General features: G+C 40.2%; 1 protein-coding gene across 26 annotated transcripts in view; it reads right to left on the bottom strand.

Annotated features, from left to right (window-relative positions):
* Window positions 1–21559, bottom strand: part of LOC130551911 (adhesion G protein-coupled receptor L3-like) — a 234235-nt gene that overhangs the window by 54301 nt on the left and 158375 nt on the right. For all 26 annotated transcript variants that reach the window (XM_057329936.1, XM_057329960.1, XM_057330007.1 and 23 more), the window contains 3 exons: window positions 19537–20337; window positions 3054–3386; window positions 489–592 (listed from right to left, as the gene is read on the bottom strand). In XM_057329936.1, the coding sequence (XP_057185919.1) occupies window positions 489–592; window positions 3054–3386; window positions 19537–20337 (1238 nt within the window). The remainder of the gene's footprint in view (window positions 1–488; window positions 593–3053; window positions 3387–19536; window positions 20338–21559) is intronic.

The following is a 21559-nucleotide window of genomic DNA, read 5'->3' as shown; positions in this document are numbered from 1 at the left end:
CTTTGTCTCTCTGTTCTTGTCGGGTTTGATGTCTGAAATGAAAGCGTAGCTGCAGAGAAACTGAGATCAGAGATATTTCTCTCTCATAAATTTGACTGATAATGATCACCAGATTTAAGCCAGAACGGGAAGCGCGTCACTGTGCCGAGATACAGAGCACACTGTTAAACACAGCAGGTTAACAAGCGTAAAAAAATCCATCGGTGGTGCGTTGCTAGAAACTGCTGAGCGATAATTTGTCACGCACTTTTGTTTTTCTATTAAGATGGGGAATTTCAATTGACTTCTATTGTTGTTGCACTGAGCTAATGTTGTTTTATAATGCTTATAACTAGACTTTAAGAGATTATTTAGGGTTTAATAAATCTCACTCAGTGTGCGTTTGAGGCTCCATCTCGCACAGTCCATTAACAAAGTAACGATTACCACGGCAACACACTGATGTGCATGTTTAAATTAGGCTCTGGGTGTGTGTGTTGTTCTTTAACCTTCTGGTTGATGATGTTGATCCACGTGGAGGTGCAGTTGCTCAGATCGGGTCCCTGCAGGTCCCACAGTCCCTCGGGCCCCTGACAGGCGAACACAGCTGTTCCTGCACAGAGAAATGAGCCGTTACCACTTATCGCCGCATGTGTGGTGCAATAATACCGCATCATGTTGTTTTAGAGGCATGTAAACACGCGCACTCCTTCAGGTTACGTCCATGTGACACGGAAGGCATTTAAACCTCCGAGATCATAAAGGAAGGTGTAATTATACAGCTGGATGACCTCAGTGGAGATAAAACCAACGCAGTTTGTATGTGGGAGAGCTCTAACTACAGACACATGCGGAAACGTGCGCGTGTAAAGGTTAAATAAAGCTCAGGGAGGAAGATATCTTATCATCCGCTCTAATTAGAAAGACTGAAAATGTCATATTCTTACACTCTGGCTCAGGTGAAGTCACGCACATGCTCAAAAATACATACATACAATATACACAAATACCCAGAATGAATGAAAGTGTAGCAATTTTAACACTAGCCGAGGGCAACTGTGACATTTAAACGAACAAAAAATGAACCCACTGTATCCTAAATAATACCACACATCTAAAGAATAATACTATTTAATACTGTATATGATTGATTATCAATCATAGGACATAATTATTTACAAATACTACAAAATAATGATCAGTTGATTGATCAGACACAGCGTTTTAAATAAATGCTTTGACACAATTTGATCACATTTTAATTATTTACATGGAATAAAGTCAAACATAGAATTTCTTTGGAAGAAATTAAGCTTGCGGAAGGTGTGGATTGTTTAGGGGCCATTAACATCGAAAACTCATGGAAAACGCAGGATGCGCCGCTTTCTCACCATCTCCCGTTGCTCGCACTCGTAAGTTATATTTGCGGAAGACAAAGAGCCGCGACTTCAGGAATGCGGCCAGTATAAAAATGCGCGCAACATCCGTGCTTGCGGCGCTTGCTTGTGCATTCAAACACAAAAAACGCGTAAACCAATGAACAAGTGACATTTTAAGTCATTGGAATAAGCTGTTTTTAGGTGTAAGTGACCTTCCCCAAATGACAGTTTGGGAACCGCATGCTGTGAGAGCTGGAGCAGAAAAGCGGAGTAGCCAATGGACGGACGCACACTATATAAGATACATATTCCCAAAGCGTTCTCACTGAAACAATTTATTAAAGTATTGTTCTTGTCATCTCGGTCCCCACCACTTTTCAAAACAAAGTTACGCCACTGTAGAATACACAAACATTTCATCCCACATGGTATAATTGCATTTTTTTCAATACGATGTATACTGCGCAAGTCTTACGCAACTCAGTATTTTTACGCCAAATGGTTTTAAGCCACATTTTTATCTTTTGCTGTTGTGTGTCAGTAGCACTAGTTGTGTAATCGGACTGTTCTATTGTATTCATTACATTTTTCATGAAATGTATATTAGCAATGCTAACTGTAAAAAACGTTTCAATGCAGAAAGATGTCTGAATTGATGACAAACTGGAATACTTTTCAGGAAATGGACGCGCATCAGAATACCTGTCATTTCATCCGAAGGTTCGTGTTTACATCACTAATTTGAGACTATGAGACATTTAGCATGAAAGAGTTATTGGTCAAATTAAGTAATTGGTTAAATTCATGTTTTTTTTTAAACCTACAGGGCCTTGGTACTATAAAAATACTAATTTATAGAAATCTTTGCTTTCTCTAATATAAGATCACTGTTGAGTGGTGAACTGTTTTATAACAGTTATAACTAATATATACGGTATATATATAATATGGTGAACAGATTTCTCAGAGGAAGAAATAAAACTTTTACATAACAGTGACTGTATAAGGAATTGTTCAAAAACAAAACAAAAAAAATGAATGCAGACCACATGAAGTACTTCTACCACTCAACAATAAAGACATTTTAGGAAATATTTTTATAGTAAGTCTGGACTCTAGGCCACTGCATTTATATTCAGTACAACAGTGCTCTTACAACATTACACTTTATTTTACAATGACTTCATCCAATCAGAATTAAAAGCAGAACTATCTATTTTATAAGTGTTAATAAACCACTCCTTTAAATGTTCTGGTTCCCGACTTCACAGAGATGAAGATCGACAGCCAGAAAACTAATCCACCAACTGCAGCTCCAGTCTGGAGCTCTGAAAACTTCAAGAGCAAACAACTCATCAGGAACAACTGCCAATCACCCCGAAAGCATGGAAACGGAAGAAACCAGAACGAAAGAGGTGAAAAGAGCAAAGAAGAGAGAGAGAGAGAGAGAGACAGGGTGAGAGAGAGAGAGAGAGGGGTCCACACTTGTTATTTTTATTCACACTGAGCATCTCTCTTCTGCTACAAAAATAGCAGCCTGAAATGAAACAAACGAACTAAAAATAATAAATACAAACCCATCTTACGTTCGTTGAGAAAAATGTGAGTGATGCTCGTCTGTTTAAAGCCCCCAGCCCAATGCTAAAGAGATATAAAAGCACTCCCTCACAGTGCAAACACACAAGGATGTCTCACCGATAGTTCCAGGTGGGCACGGTTGCTTAGCGACAGCCCCCTGTCGTGTTTTTGGCCAGGTGAGGCCGGAGTCACTGATGGGGCTGCAGTACTCCACAGCAATGTTGGGCAGGACGGACGAGGGGTCCGAGCGAGAGGTGGCCTCAGGAAGGGCATCCCCTACGGACGGCCGCTCCGTCGTAGAACTGCGCGTGATCGCTGCCGTCGTGGCGGATGATTTGGTGGTTGTTGGAGTGGTGGGGGCGGTGGTGGTCGTCGTGGTAACGGTGACAGGGCGAGTGGTGGTCCGCGTTGTTGTCGTGTCCATTAAGACATTCCCAGAAGAAGATGATTCTGAAATCAAGAACAAAATACAGTAAAAAAGCAGCTACACCTGTGTGTTTGGACCTTGCTAAATACTTCATTTAAGTACACCTGTATTTCAACCTTGACTAATGTAAAGTACATCACTGAATGTATTACACCAATGCAAAGCTGCAATGCAAAGTAATGATGACTTTTGCATCAGATGTTCATTATCTCAGGAAGAACAGAAACGCACACACATACACAGATTACAGTCATATTGCTCAGCCTTCATCGACATGCTGTCAAATATCCTCCATTTTCTTCAGTACTATCTGCCTACTAGTTGGATATAATATAATATAATATAAAATAATATAACATAATATATAAAGTATTTTAGATATATTAATTTCCTGTAATGCTGACAAAAAGGCAGGGATTGTAAACAATATACATCCATACACATACACTATTATACTACACCATTTACTTTACACTTGTAAATATGCAACAAACAACAGATCAATGAAATCAACAACATTTCCAAAACGATAAATGTTTGCTTCATAAAGAACAGAGCATAGCACTGAGGAACGATATAAAGATCAAGAGTAAAATGAGTCTGTACTGTAACGTCAATCCTGATCAGCCATTATTTTCATTCCATTTAGAATTTATGCCAAAGATGGTTTCAGTCCACAAGTACACAACTTAGTTCTTATAATGCTGATGTATGTTCAAGTGTTCGTTTTAGCTTTAATAAGATGCTATAAATAGTGGGCGTGGAAAATCTATTTGGTTGTCTGTGATTATGTCACTGCCGCAGCTTCGCCTAGAACATGAATGTACATGTTTGCATGTGGAAATCTAATTATTTGCAATTCAGGGTTTCTAAATCTGATATTTACAGATTTGATAAATGACTCATAAACAATAAAATACATACAAAAATATCTTGCATGTACGAAAATACGTACAAACTCTCCTCTATTTTTGGGCAGTAATAGAACGATGTTAACTTTTAGACAAAGAGCACTTTGCAACTTTTTTTGGCAAACTAGTTTTGTGACTCGGTAGATAAACAAAATTTGCATAGAATGGAGGTTTGCAAAAATAATGAACGGAACATAATCTACATAGTCCCTGTGTAAAAGCTATTTCCTCACATTTAGTGTCTGGTAAAGCTGGACTGTGGTAGTGAATCAGACGCAGGTGCCCTCGGTAAGAGAGAGGTGAATATATGGGCTGGTTTTGCATGTGCAGTCCTTCTGACCCAATCAGTGATCTCCATTTTAGTTCATCATTACAACCCACCGCCAGCCAACCACACGCCAACAAACACACATATAAACACGCTCATCTCGTGCCTCCATAATAAGCAGCTGCACCATTTGAATCAATGTTACCCACAAGCCCACAGGTCTGAGCTTCCCTGCATCATTAAACCCAAATGCACAGAGATCGTCAGCATCGTCAAGCACTGTGGGCTACAACGCTTACTCGCACATCTCGCAACACACACATACACAGCTGTTCTCTCTTTCCAGCAGGGAGACACACGCTGTCTTTTTCCTCTGGGTGATGGAGGGAAAGAGAACAGCAGTGGGAAGTTTAGAGAGAAGCTGGAAAACATGTTTACTGGCACAAGCATGCACATAGACAGTGTAGACAGACAGACAGATGGCATAGACGGACAGAGAGACTGTGTAGAACCACAGACAGACTGTGTAGACAGACAGACAGACAGACAGACTGTGTAGAAACACAGACAGACTGTGTAGACAGACAGACAGATAGATAGTAAAGAAAGACAGAGAGGCAGACTGTAGACTGAAAGTCAGATAGACAGTAAAGACGGATGGACAGACAGTGTAGACAGACAGACAGACAGATAGATAGTGTAGAAACACAGACAGACTGTGTAGACAGACAGATAGTAAAGAAAGACAGAGAGGCAGACTGTAGACTGAAAGTCAGATAGACAGTAAAGACGGATGGACAGACAGTGTAGACAGACAGATAGACTGTGTGTAGATATACAGACAGACAGTGTAGACAGACAGATAGATAGTGTAGAAACACAGACAGACTGTTTAGACAGACAGACAGATAGATAGTAAAGAAAGACAGAGGCCGCTGTAGACAGAAAGGCAGATAGACAGTAAAGACGGATGGACAGACAGTGTAGGTAGACAGACAGACAGACAGTGTGTAGATATACAGACAGACAGTGTAGACAGACAGATAGATAGTGTAGAAACACAGACAGACTGTGTAGACAGACAGACAGACAGATAGTAAAGAAAGACAGAGAGGCCGCTGTAGACTGAAAGGCAGATAGACAGTAAAGACGGATGGACAGACAGTGTAGGTAGACAGACAGACAGACAGTGTAGACAGACAGATAGATAGTGTAGAAACACAGACAGACTGTGTAGACAGACAGATAGTGTAGAAACACAGACAGACTGTGTAGACAGACAGTGTAGACAGACAGACAGACAGTGTAGACAGACAGAGAACATTAAATAGTGATAGAAAGACGGACAGACGGTGTAGACAATGCTTACACACGGACAGTGAGGAAAGACACGCAGACAATGTAGACAAACAGGCGGTGTGGAAAGACAGACAGACAGTGTAGACAGACAGACAGACAGTGTAGACAGACAGATAGATAGTGTAGAAACACAGACAGACTGTGTAGACAGACAGATAGTGTAGAAACACAGACAGACTGTGTAGACAGACAGTGTAGACAGACAGACAGACAGTGTAGACAGACAGAGAACATTAAATAGTGATAGAAAGACGGACAGACGGTGTAGACAATGCTTACACACGGACAGTGAGGAAAGACACGCAGACAATGTAGACAAACAGGCGGTGTGGAAAGACAGACAGACAGTGTAGACAGACAGACAGACAGTGTAGACAGACAGATAGATAGTGTAGAAACACAGACAGACTGTGTAGACAGACAGATAGTAAAGAAAGACAGAGAGGCAGCTGTAGACTGAAAGGCAGATAGACAGTAAAGACGGATGGACAGACAGTGTAGGTAGACAGACAGACAGACAGTGTAGACAGACAGATAGATAGTGTAGAAACACAGACAGACTGTGTAGACAGACAGACAGACAGATAGTGTAGAAACACAGACAGACTGTGTAGACAGACAGAGAACATTAAATAGTGATAGAAAGATGGACAGACGGTGTAGACAATGCTTACACACGGACAGTGAGGAAAGACACGCAGACGATGTAGACAAACAGGCGGTGTGGAAAGACAGACAAACAGTGTAAACAGATATGCAGACAGAGATAGTGTAGACAAACTAACAGTATAGACCGGCCCTTCTCAAAGTCCCGACTCCAGTCTTAACGCAAATAAGACTAGATGACACCATGAATATGATGATTAGTACTGTACACTGTACTGACACCATCACATGCTTGACAGAAGTCCACAGAGCTTGAAGCTACCATCACAAAACTACCTGCTTAACCCAGATCCTCAACTCTCAAATCCTTTGATATTTCAAGCAAACTGGAGTTATTTAGGGGATTTAAATGTCAGTCTCTGAGATTGAGCAATATATATGTGACTCAGTACATTGTGCATATCAAGCAAGTTATTTTAGTTTATCTGGAGTGCCATGTGACTGCACAATCCAGAATGTTCCCAAGTCAAATTCCACCAGTGAGGATCCTTTACAGAAAACATGGCAACCTGACTGAACTCACGCCCCCCCGACGATCTATCTTCCTCCCGGTCATTTTCAAAGCATGCTAATATCTTAACCGCTGTCCGTTATAAAGACCGACGACAGTGGCCACAATGTGACTCGGTTCCAGAGCAACAGTTCCCGTTTCAGACGACGTGCTATTACATTCATTCCAAAGTGCCGGTCCTGTCATAATTATCCCTCATCCCTCTCCTCAGCACCAAAGAAAATGAAGAGAAGTTTCTCTGCCTGTCAGAAGCAGCTCATTACTCTGAATTGTCTCTGTTCGCGAGTCTTATCAGCTCGAGTGAGAACCGGCTTGGCTCGTTCGCGTCTGGCAGGGAGATTAAGCGTCCCCATCATTGCTCAGTCGCATGCCATTTTTTTAATTAACGTTTGGACAGTTTTCACAGTCCCCATCATGGCTGGTTAATCTGTTACAGAGAGGGGTTATTAACATACGAAAACTGAAAGATAAAACAAAACGATCGATTTGCATGTTCAAGAACTGAAAGCAACATTTTTCATATCAGTTACACCTCACACCATTTTATATGGTCAAATGAATTTTCCATTTGACTGCTTTGCAACAGTGCAAAATTTTACTTTTTTTTAACTGAATTTAAAAACACGAGTTGAAATAATCTTTATCTTTAAAGAATCAAGTTGATCACAAAAACAGAGGTACCATTAAGAACATAGCATTATAATCCTCATTCACACAGTAGAACGTGTTTGTGAGGAACCTGCAGAATTCATCAACTCAAAAAGCTCATGTCTAGATGGTGTTCACGTCCAAAACACACAAAAAGATGCCATTTTAACATTAATGATCAATGCTTTTTTTAGTTTCAGTGGAGCTTTTATTTTCATGGTAAAGGCGGACAGACATAGTCACTATAAACTGTTGCTTTATGGAAAACAACTGCTTAAAGGTCTTTCAAAACGCAATAATAAAACAGTGTAAAAAGAGATGTTGTCATGACAATGACAATGATCAATGTAATAATCTATATCAAGCCTGTCCTCCTCCAAAAATGCGTTTACTCTTTCACAGAATGTGTGAACTTTTTAGATGGTCCCTTACCTCCATCTTTCCAATATTCAATTTGCATTTTTTTTTTGCCTTTTGCAGGTTTTACTGCAATAGAACATAGTAAAGACACAGAAAATGGCAGGATGATAGAGCGACAGGGGAACAGAGGTTAGGAAAGGACCACAAGCCGGGACTCGTCGTTACAACATACAGCAGTTGAAAACCTTAACATGACACGCAAGACTGAATGTAACAAATTAGAAAATGCAAACCATGCAATCACACTGGTTTTGTTACTCGCAGTCTGCTCAGGCCGAGTTAATGAACCTGTCGGGAGTCTGCGAGTTGGATCAAACAGTGAGTTATACTACACAGAATGACAGGGCGATTCAAAGAGCCTCAAGTAGTCATGGCACAAAGCAGGACTCCTCTGAGATCACAGCTAAACATATTCCACTCTGCATATGGGCCAAATTAGGTCCATTACCGTCTGCCTAAAGGGGCCCTGCTCCGAGAGCCTGGCCTACACTTCTGCTCTCGTAACCGCAACCCGACTGCGCTCCAAACATCACCGCGTTTGACATTCCCACACACGGTCCCTCAATACCAGCGGACAGCAATGCAAAGCTCGATGGAGAGAAGCCTGTTTTTCATCACGGCGGGTCAAAACACTAGATCAGTATCTCAGATGCCTCTTGACATGTTGGGGCTCAAATGACCCTCAAGAAAAAACAATGTCATTCAATAACGTTCCTGTGACTGCCAGACCTCATATCAAACATATGAAGAGTGTGCCAGAAAAATAAATATACATGGAGATGTTATTCTAGGTCACGCTTCGTTTCGCGGGTTCATACGCTGTGTGTATGCGCTGTATGATGTGGAAGAGAATAAGTTTGGGCTTGCTGCCATGGCCTCAGGTACGAAACACGGTGAACGAAGAAAATATTCAGATTCACGAATGAATTATCTCTTCCTATCCTTGTGCAATTAATGTGTAATGCAGACTATATTGTACTCTGATGCAAATTTGAGGAAGCCAAAAGGATCCGGTAATGTGATGCTGATGTGCCCATCAAATCAAAATTGACATTTTTGGGGGGTTTTAGTATCTACGAAAACATAATGCAATATATTAAATAATAGAATTCCATATATTGAAACCAACTGCTTATTTTTTTCCGGCAATTCCGTATGCATTATTCAATATATTGTAATATATCATCAGTGTATTATTATTTTCTATATATTTTAAATATTTACAATTAGTTAATGTATATAGAAAAATCTATTTTCTTTCCATAAGGGCATGTTAGCCTTAAACACAGAAGAAGATATTTTGAAGAAAGTTGGTAACCAGACAGCACTGGCCCCCCATTCACGTCACGTCTGTACGGACACAAAACCAACGCAAGTGAATGGGGGCCATTCCTCAAAATATCTTCCTTTGTGTTCTGCGGCAGAAAGTCATACAGGTTTCAAAAGCCCTTTTTATCCATGAACTAATTCGAAATGGCTATTCATGCATTCGTGTCATCTCGCCTGGATTGTTGCAACTCATTTTTTGTCTTGCTTTTAATGTCCCTTTATTACTTATAATCATTTAAATTTCATACCCTTTGAATTAAAAAAAAAAGTTGTATGTTTGTTGATTGTGTTTTGTTTCATTCCTGTCTAGTTATTCACTGCTTGTACAGAACTTTGGTCAACCTCTGTGGTTTATTAAACGTGCTATATAAATAAACATTGATTGATTGATTGATTGATTGATTGATTTCAAATGATATGGCATGAATACGTGTTTTTCTGTGTTTTTGGTGTGTTATAAGTTGCCCATGCATGTATTAGACACGTAAAATTGCAAAAATTTAAGTGTCTGAACAAACGATGCATTCAGTCTAAAAGCGAATGCTCACCCAGACCTGCCTGAAACGCCTCGTGTATCCACACCCCCACAAATCTACGTCAGTTGGTGGTATGAGTTGACTAAGACCGCCCAAATGTATACGCAAGTAAGGTGGGCGTACCTGTCAGTACAATTTGGAACCTGATGTTCCAAATATGGTAAGAGGCATTACATTTCTGTCACACGCTTGTAGTATTCGACCAATCACTACGCACTGGTTAACTGGCCAATCATAGCACACCTCGCTTTTCAGAGCCATGAGCTTTGTAAAATATCTGCGCGTTTCAGAGAGGCGGGGCAAAGAGGAGATACAAACATGCACGGTATGTGAAAAATACAGCGTTTTTAAACCTTAAATCGTGTATACACATTGCATTTCATCTAAAACAAACCATAATATTCGATTTAGCCGTGTCATATGACCCCTTTAATGCTACAATGGAGAGTTTTAGTCAATCACATTCTACGCCATATTAAGGAGCGCCAACACAGTATTTATTGTATGAATTTAGTAATAAAACGTATAGAAGAGACCTTTTCACGCTATAGAAATAGCATAAAGTTCATTTTATGTTTCACATAAGGTAGCTCCACATGAATGTCACTGGAAGCATCTTGAATGCATCTTCAAATGACATGTCTTCCTGAGGTCGGGGTTGATCGATCTGCCCCGAGTTTCAAGGTCGGATGTCTGACAGTTCCAGAGCATCGTTCCAGATGTTATTTCCAAGTCTGAGGTGCGAAAATGTTGAAATCCAAGAGTCTTAAATGTACAGTAGAATTACACAATATTAGCATGCGAGATACCAGCCAATGCTGAGCAACAAATTTTATGACGTCATTCTGCACTTCATCTTCTTGATGGTTGCGAGGTAAACTGAACACTATTGGCTATTTTAAATTGAGGAGAAGCCATTCAGTATGTCCCATCCTAGTCTCACTTATCGCTGCTTTCGTTGGCCAAGGTCTGCCCAAGAGGCCATATGACTGACAGGTAAAGCAACCAATCACGTTTCATTTTGTGCCGCGTCATGTTTAGAGGCATGGAAATTTCCCCGCAGAAACAGCCCGGTGTACATTCACGAACGTGCCAAAAGTTAACAGCAACAAAATGATTATAAGTTCATGCCTTGAACCTCGCATACTTTTAAGAATCAAGCATTCAGTCAATCGTGATGAATTCTTATAGCAACCGTTGTAAACACGACAGCTTACTTCTTACATCAGACGGCTTCGTGTTGTTTCCAGGCGGACCGTTAAAAAACGCAACACGCACGTCTCCCGGAAATCCTGTGAAATTCAACCAATCACATGAAGACTTCAAACGTGCTGAAGTGTTCCCAGAAAAGTGTGCCTTATGCATGAGGCTGAGACTAGTCCCGTCCTAACTTCCCGTTTCAGTTGCAATTACATCACTGCATCAAACAAAGCTGCGCATTACAACCCACTTCAATAAGTTTTTAAAGGTCGCTAGTTCCGATGTCTAACTTTAAATCAGGAAATTCATGCTAATCTGACTTGGATTCTTTTATCTTGTGATATTCATGATCTCATCTAAAGCTACGTGACGTCATTTGCTCTGACTGCAGGACTGTGACTGAACAGACACGCGTGATGCTGAGGCAGGAGTGAAGCTCATACACATGCACTGGAGCAGGACCTGGAGACTGGTGTTGTAAGCACAGTGTTCATCTCTCTCTTGACTGCCTCTGAAGCTGAACGGGTGGGGGGGGGTGATAAAGTACAACACACTCCTGCCCCTGAGCTCAGGGATTTTCAGTAGTGAGTAATGGAGCTCCATACAGCCATAAAACCAGCCGGCAGCCAGACTCTCCTTACAATACACCGTACACTTCCTTTCTTCAACTGAACGCAAATAAATCCTCTTCTTTCTGTCATATCGTTGCGGTCAGACTTAAACCTCGTAACTTCTTTTTTATTCTTTTCAGAAACCATTACTTTCATGTTTGTCTGTTTTTTTGCCAAATATTTAACCAATTAAAATAACTTGTTAACTCTGACATAATAATGTTTAATTACTGTAAAAATGAAGTGCTTTATTATTTTCTGTAAAGTGGCAGATTTGGATGTACATGGTCTCAGTCTGACAGTGACAATATGGCGTTGTCATATGCATGTGATACACAAGAACCAATGTAGGGCTGCACGATAATTTATCACGATACCACTAAATCCTATTGTAATCGAGCTGGCTGCGATATGCAATGTGTCGATATTTTTTAATGCGTAGCTTGTCCGTGAAGCACGGCTCTGGGATCTGTAGGAAATGCTGCTCGATCTAAAAGCAGTGCGAGTTTGAGTCGCTTATAATGTGCATTTGAAAAAGCAACACCCGTCAAACATGATCATTATAAATATACTTTATTATCATTAAAATACCTGATGAGGCTTGAGTAACAGTGATAAAAAGATGTCCATAGGCATTTCCTAGATTCTAGAATTTGTTATGTTCTTCTTCTGCAGTGCGTTTTTGGAGTTTCCGCACGTGAGCGCCCTCTGGCTTTCGGATGCAGCAGCATTTTCCCGTACTTCACTCAAAAGCTGTGCATAAATCACGTGATATTTATCGTCGATTTATCGTGACAGCCCTAAACCAATGTGATTCAAAGTTGTTGACATCCCGCCATACTTCTTTTTAGCGCTAGGATCTATTTACAATGACTACATTTACATGGACATCAGTAATTAAATCATTTGCTTTATTTTGAGAAAGACAATATTATGATTAAGGTGTTTACATGAGTTGCTTTAAGAATATACCTTTCATGTTCCCGTTTTACATGTACATAGATCGATTATACAAACGCCATATTACGTCCCCACGCTATCCAATGTCCCCTCCAGAATGCCATTCCTGCTCGTACGGCCATCAAAACGCTTCATAATATCAATTTCTTTAAGAATTGTTAACATTATCCTCATTTCCCATTCGGAAAACAAGCTTTGAAGCCGTGCTCTTTTGTTTGCCGTCAAAACGGTCGACCACTGCCGTGTGTGTATCTTGTCGCAAAGTGCCACGAAAAGTCCTACGCACCGGTAATAATGCGATTAAGGTCTGTACATGTCTATACTGCACTTCGCTAATGCGACTCAAATAGGAATCCTCCACCCGTCTTAATTCGATTTGTGTTTACTACGATTGTGACTTTAGACGGATTGAGGTAGTCAACAAGCTCTGTTTACATGGTTCATTCTTAATCAGAGTATTGTCTTACAGTTTTTCTCAATTGCTAACACACGATTCATGAAACAATTCACAATTTTCTGACAACTACAAACACATTCTCAGAACAAAACACCAACTCGTACAAAGTCCTCATTTTGCAAAGGTTTAATGTTCTCATTCAGAAAACACGCAATATAATGAACTGAAGTGTGAAGATGTAAACTCAAATAGCACACATTTATCCATCAGTAAACATTCAGTGGCAAAACTAATGACACCGCATAATATCTCAGGATACTATCAAAAGGAGCACAGGTAATTGTGCATCCTTGAATCATCTACTGGACTTTATAGTACCTACTGTAAACATACAGTATAATTACAGCACACTTTATATGAGAGAAATGTCACTATTCTGTATCCAGTAAACTGTAGCACGTGTACACCTTCAAATTTGTGATTGTCAAGTTTACAAAATTGTATATGTAGCCATTTTTTACCCATTCTGTATTTTAGAATGCAGACTATATTGGACAAAGCCCATTGCACATTGAGTCCGAAATTTGCGTCGAAATTTCCGCACGTTAAAAAATAAATACGACCTCACATTGTGTCAATCACATTTACACACTGCCTCCGATATTTTCGTCCGTCATAAAAAATTCGGACCGGGTTCGATTTTCTGCGTTTTTCGCATCCGTCAAGCATTTTGAGTGGCCTTTTTTAAGAATTCAGAGACACCGTACAAACGAGAGCCAAATACGAAAAACGCATACGAAAATTTAGTATACTTCAACCAAATTGGACCAAAGGTGCAGAGGATGCCATATTTTTTATTGCCTCCTATTGACAAATCGCTTCACTGTATTGTTTCCTTTATCTTCTCTTTAAGTCGCTTTGGATAAATGCATCTGCTAAATGCCTGAAGGTAAATGTTATTTGTGCAGATGTATTCTGTATTGTGTTGCGTGACAAGTTCATATTGTTCTCTGGTTTTTGAACTTTTCTTGTCTTGTAAGATCATCTTCTACTCCATCTATTTTCATAATGATAAAAAGATAAAGATAAATTTACAGATCTAAAAGTACAAAAATCTTTTTTCCTAAAGCTCATTGTTGCATTTTGCTCTATATGCACTCTTTTATTCAACTGAAGAAACATCATTTCAGGAAAGCATGAGAGTGAGTAAACAGAAGTTTCACTTTTGGCTGAACTATTACAAAAAATATAACATACAGTACCGCATGAGGTAAACATATCCACAGATGTTTACTCCATACGTCCAAAAGGCCCTACCAGATAAAGACATTCAATTTTATTAATGCTCTCTGTGGAGATTACAACCGAGCCAAGCCGAACCATACTGCATTCCAATCAATTTATATTTACATTTCAAAACTGTATAAATCTACGAGTTTGTAGGTCGTGTCCCCTGACGTAATGGATAAAATCTCTTTTCTGAGCGCTGCTGGTTTCAGTGTCCTTCACACACAAACACGCACACAGAGCTGGCAGCGTGTGCTTTTGGTACAGGGAAGCCCGACAGCGCGTGTGTGTGTGTTGCGTTCATCACAGATGGCACGGGACAGCATGGGGTGGGTCGGAGATTAAGAGGTCTCAAGCCCACATGATGTGCAGAAAGACAGTGAAGTGATAAAGACAGAACGCACAGCACGGTCCACAAACAGAGCCTGGCACTAGAAACAGTTTTCAGTTATTTTTCCAGAAACGCTCAGCGATCGGAGGTCCTTCATCTTTCGAAAACATTGATCCTCGTTCTCATGAGATCAAACAGAACCCTGGTTCTCTGAAATAGGGAAACGAGATACAGCAGCGGTGGCTGATGAAACAGCAGCTCTGCCCTGAACATCTTTGAAGTCGAGTGCACGAACACATCAGGACCTGTATTTCAGCTTCATAAAGGGAAGAGAAGGAGGGAAGGAGCTGATCGGCTACGCTGTCCGACGTCTCCAATGACAGCTGGACTAATCCTGTCTGCCAGAAGTGACAACCTAGTGAGACCGGATCTAGTGACCTGAACATGAGGACCAGAGATGCGAGGCCTATCCGGGCCATTTTAGCTATTATTTCATTTTTACTTCTACAAATTCGCTTACTATTTTATCACTAAAGTAGCCATACCATGATATTTTTTAGAAAACTATGGTAATGTAAACATGATCATTCCGTCAAAAAACTGTTTCTACACCTTTACTATAATAAAGCCATGGTTAAAGGGACAGTTCACCCAGAAATGAAAATTCTGTCATCATTTACTCACCCTCAAGTTTTTCCAAACCTGTATACATTTCTGGTAACACTTTAGTATAAGGACCAATTCTCACTATTAACTAGTTGCTTGTTAGCATGCCTATTATTAGCATATTGGCTGTTTATAAGCACTTATAAAGCAAATATTCTGCATGACCATATTCTACTTCCCTAATCCTACCCAATACCTTAACCTAACAACTACCTTACTAACTATTAATAAGCAACAAATTAATAAGCAAAAGTCGAAGTTAATAGTTTACTAAAACCGCGAACTGGACCTTAAAATAAAGTGTGACCAAATGTCTTTGTTCTGATGAACACAGAGAAAGATATTTGGAAGAATGCTTATAACCAAACAGATTTTGCCCCCCATTGACTCCCATAGTAGGAAAAATGACAATGGTAGTCAAAAGTGCCCCAGAACCGTTCGCTTCCCTACATTCTTCAAAATATCTTCTTTTGTGTTCAACAGAACAAAGACATTTATAAAGCCATTTTTCCTACTATGGTAGTCAATGGTGGCCAAGAACTGTTTGGTTACAAGCATTTGGAACAAGTTGAGTAAAAGAAGACCGAATTTCCATTCTACCTACAGGATATTACTGATCGTACTAAATGAACATACTCCCATGTTTGCATGTTCGTCGACCCATGACGTGGTAACAACCACAGATTGTTGACACGATTTATGAATTTCTTGGTAGCTGTATCACTTACACTTGAACAAACAGAACATTGCCAAAAGAGTCACCTTCAGATGAAGGTTAATTTCAGGAGAAACATGCCATTAGTGTCTGTGTTTACAAGAGACCGTACACACAAACACATGCACACGGGCACACGTTTGAAGCTGTTTTCATTATGGGCATGAAAAATGTCCCTAGAAGGTCAAAAATGACTGTTATTACTATTTTTGTGGGGAAATTTAGTCCCCACACTGTAGGGTTTACCAGGACCACACATACATGCATACATTCACTATTAGGTGTGTGGTACAATACAGAACAGAACAGCACACACACTCAAACAGCTTCAAATGCTCTTCTGTATACTGTGCGAATATACTGTATAATGCCATCTCTTATTTAAATAGTATGTAAAACAGTGTGCAGTATGCAACGAAAATGTCCAAATTAGCATTCTACACTGTCACGTGACCCCAATGTTTCGCATGTTGAACTAACTAGTTATCATCATCAAAAAAGAAAGAGAAAGAAAGAAAGTATGGGAGACAGACAGACAAAGAGAGAGCAGTGTTGTCAGTGGTCAGCGGTCAGTCATGGTTCGATTGATAAATCACTTATAATGAGTTGAGAGAGTGAGGCTGATGTGATCGCAGCCACAGTTACTCACTCTGTCAAAAATACTTACATTCAGCTGAACTTAAAACAGACAAACTGCACGCAAAACTTCAGGGAAATAAGAATGAGACTATAAACTTAAATCGAAGGTTTTTAATCGCAGCTTGTTAATATTATATTAGAAAATAAATAACTTTTCGACTGAACATAATATTTACTTGGTGGACAATAAACAGGTGACAATGTCACATAGCCAGGGCTGTACAGTGTGACATGTATGTTGCACGTGCTACGAAAAATCGGTCTGTGCTAAGAATAAATTTAATAGTGTAGCACGCGTGCCATCCAGTTTTGAACGTGCAGTAGACAGAGCTGCTTGTTTGTGTGAAGTGCGTTTGTCGTTGTGCTTGTTCGTGTGTGAGGTTAACTAATGGCGCACCACTATTTATTTCCGTTTATATTTCGTTTTTGCGATTAAAACTTGTTTTCCGGTGTCGTATCAAAATCTGACTCCCCGTGAGATTATGACTCCCCTGTTTTCCCCTACGAAGGTTAGGATTAGGATTAGGTGTGGGGGCGGATTTTAGAGATGGGGACTAATCACAAAGCAGCATCCTAAGTGAATGAACCAATCAAAAGTAGGGGAGTCAAAATCTCACGGGGAGTCAAAACACCGGCTGCATTGAGTCCATCTACAGTATGTAGAGCCCTGATCTGCGGCGCAATGTGGGAAAACGTGGAAGGAATAGCGTAAGCGGAATTCTACTATTTAAATATGTAATCTGCTTCTTCTGCGTGTGTACGAGTGAATGAGCTGCACACTTTAACATGTTACAAGCGTGACACTCGTGGATTCGTCTGTATCTCACTATATGAGGACATGAACACATGAACTTCATATCCACAGAGCTGTTCTGAGTTTATTTTACAAACATTTCACTGCTTGAGTGAAGCCACCGTCAAACACACTGAACCTCAAGCGTCTTTGCGATGACCCGCCAAAACATAAGTCTGCATAATTTGAACCAGATGAAAAAAAAATTACTTGTAGTAAATTTATAAACTGTAGTAAACACTATAGTATACTTTTATATATTTACTATAGTAAGGATAAACAATACTGTAGTTCCTAAGAATTCCACCATAATGAAATTTATGGACAAATGTATTTATTATTGTACAGCAAAGCACTGAAAATACAGAACTCGGAACAATTAAAAAGGAAACAATGAATTTGGGAAAAACAAAAAATTATATGGCCCTAATTTATAAATGATTAATTTTATTAATTATAAATTATCCATCTGTATGTAACATTAATGTCCTTTGTTACCTGCCTATTTATGTAATGAGCTGCACTTTTCATACTTGTGCTACGACTATTTGGCCTGTGCTACAAAACTTTAAGCCTCTTTAGCACCGGTGCTGTGCAAAAAAACTTTAACGTACAGTTAACGTACAGCCCTGCACATAGCTATACAAAAGTGAAGGATGCACTAGAAATCTAAAGACCAGAACATCATAGAGATTTAAAGTGACCTTTTTGCACTTAGTCCAATAAGCAAAGACCTAGAACACCATAGCAACCACCTGACAATGCATTAGAAATGTACTCAATACACTCAAAACACACTAGCAACCGCTTGAGAACCCCTTAGCAATGCACCCAATACACTCAGAGCACCCTAGCAATGTTTTAAAAATGCACTAAATACACCCAGAACACCCCTAGCAACCACCTGGCAATTCTTTAGCAACATATTCACTACACTCAACAAGCTGGCAACCCTTTAGCAACTCAATACTCAATACACTCAGAAAAACCTAGCAACGCACTAAAATGCACTCAATACACCTAGAACACCACAGAAACCACAAAGGAATGCAACCAATACACCAAGAACACCTTAGTAACCACCTGGCCAATGCCTTGGCAGCAAACTAGATATTCTTAGAGCACCTTAGCAACCTTCAATAGTCCTGAGATCATAATGGTGAGTTTTGCTTAAGTCGAAAATTACAAATAGGCCTCCGTAAAAAATACATTTCTAGGAAAAAAATGCAGCTATTCTGAATCTTTGGCATGAGACTAAATAAAAAGCAGGCAAGTAATTAGAATAGTTTTTCGATTTTAATCGTTTTTTTCTTTCTGTTAGCTAGGAGTCTCTTTCCCTCTATAATTACTCTGAGTCTGCATCAGTAAAACTGTTATCCCACAGCATTAGTGGAGATGTTTATGAAAGTTTTCTTTTCCAGAAACGCTTTTAATTAAACGGCAAAAGGAATGTCACACTTTGAGAAACATTGGCTCTCTAATTACCACCGGGCCTATGGGTCCACAATTTGACTTACTGAAAGTAGCCATGAACTTCCCCTCCGCTAACTTTGCTCTGTGCTTTCCAATTAAAGAGTCCGTTCCAAATGTTCTCGACTGACATTAGCCCAACACTAACTTAAGCAAACACTGTCGATACTCATTCTGTCTGTGTGCCACCCGCTGACGATCCACACAGACCTCATTTCACAAAAACACACTATATCCCTTTCACAGTTACAGCATTGCCAACAAGGCGCCCAGCTGTGGTTTAAGGCTTTTACTAGTGTTCATGAAATGTGTTATGTGTGCCCCTAAAATTTTAATTAAAATAATCTTAAACATAAGAATATTCCTATAAAAATATTGTTTTACCACATAATTATAATGCATAAGATTTTTATTTTTTATTAGACAAAACTTAGTAAACAAAGGTGCAGCTCTTACCTTGCCTAATGTCCAGCACTCCAAAATCGAGAGAATATTTGACAACATGGTAGTTATTCCAGACATAAAGCAGATTATCTCTGGGATTATAATCCACGGCTGCAATATACTGATAGGAATTTGGGAAAGGGATGTCCAGGTAGCCGTCTTTGCTCAGCTCCGTGTTGTATATGTAGTCGATTTTATTCCCAGTGGCTTCGCTGTCATCGTCTTCGTAGACACTTTTCACCACGTACAAAATTCCACAAATCATAAAGGAGTTGGAGGCGGAGCGCTTGTCGTAGGCCGTATCCCACGTTCCTTCCACGCGTAGTGTGTATGGATTCAACTGGCTGATGACGATCCGTCCGTTATTTTGTTCCGTGGCGTAAATCACCCAAAGACCGTTTTCATCCACAGCCAAATCGATATCCGATTTCCCGCCCCAGCGGTAGGGAGAAGTATCGTGGTAGTTTGCGCTGGCGATGATGGCCTCCCCGCTCTTGATACGGGTACGCAGGTCGAACTTCACAATGTTCCGCGTCCGTTCTTTGTTGAAGAAAAGAGCCCCGTCGTAAACGACAAACCCCGTGCCGTCAACCCGATGGGGGAGTTTGTACGTAGTCGTAGGTCGCCCGGCGATGAAGTCCTCTTTGCTGGAGTACTCGGTGAGGGTGTCCGTGCGATACGGCGTCCAGGGCATGTAATAGATCTTATCGGAGGCCTGTAAGGGGTCTTTACACCAAGCGCCAGACTGGTGGTCGGATTCGAACAGATGCTCGCTCTGATAAACGCCCCGCAAGAGCCCCGGGCACAAGAAAACTAGGAAAAAACAGAAAAGGAGCAATGAGGGCGAGAACAAAAGTAATGACTTGATGCGGCACCGCAGGATCCAACAGGCGGATGACATCAAAGTACAACGATTCAAAAGCAAACTTTTGCTGGTTTTTCGAATCGCTCTCGCTGTACTTTGATGTCATCCGCCTGTTGGATCTTGCGGTGCCGCATCAAGTCGAACAAGCCTTTAGATTTCATGTTGACTTTAAATTCCCATCACATGATCAGATCACATGGGTGATTCTTATTTAGAAGACGAAGCTGGTGATGGGTGAATTGAGTAAGACCTGAGGAGGCAAGACATCGCATGCTTGTTTAGTTTATGTCTAGATATTAGACCTTTCCCTTTAAAAACCACAAGATTTGCATTTGCTACTGTGATGGGTGTGGGTGTTGGGGTAGGGGTGTTGCAAGCGTGTGGTTGTCTTGTTTTCGAAACATCATTTCAATTGATAGCTACACAGCAAAACAGAAATGAACACCGATGGACAGCCTGCACAACAGGGCACTGAAATTGCGCAAAATTTTTGATAAATAAGAGCATGCTCATTAATGGCAGCTGGTCAAACGGCCCAGAGGCCTCGGAGACATAATAATGAGCTTATATTTATTACAATCCGAACCGATTCCCTCCCAACGCTAAATTAAACCGGATATTGTCACTTTGTGTCACCTTGATTTATGGCGTCTGCGCACGCAAAACTAATAATAACAGAATTTCCCTTCATTTCGGTTCGCCCTAACCAGCCACGCAGCATTGAAACAGAACGACTCACTTTCCTTTGAGGGACTGTTGCTCCGCAGAAATGAGTTTAAAGCGAGGCCTGACTACAGCGATCCATACACTTAAACAGATTAGTTTCGAAATATCATCTCATTTCAATTAATTTCCTGCGAGAGGTCAAATCTTTTTTTGATCTACAGAGCGGCAGGTTTGGCTACAATATTTCCGTACGATATTTACAATTGTGCAAAAACCAAGGACGATTAAAGGGATAGTTCACCCAAAAATGGAAATTCTTTCATCATGGGTGAATAAATCATAGCTAAACTGTGCTCTACATTCAGCGAATAAAAATTCGGTTTAGCGTGCTGTTCTTTCAACTATAGACACATTTACATCACCAGAGTTGATATGTATTGAAACTAACAGATTTTAGCCTTGTTCTTCTTCATATGAAGGTCAAACTAAAACTGAAAAATGTTC

This window comes from Triplophysa rosa, linkage group LG1, assembly GCF_024868665.1.
Source record: "Triplophysa rosa linkage group LG1, Trosa_1v2, whole genome shotgun sequence".
Taxonomy (NCBI): domain Eukaryota; kingdom Metazoa; phylum Chordata; class Actinopteri; order Cypriniformes; family Nemacheilidae; genus Triplophysa; species Triplophysa rosa.
Note: the sequence above shows the minus strand (reverse complement) of the source record. Positions and strands in the feature narration are given on the sequence as shown.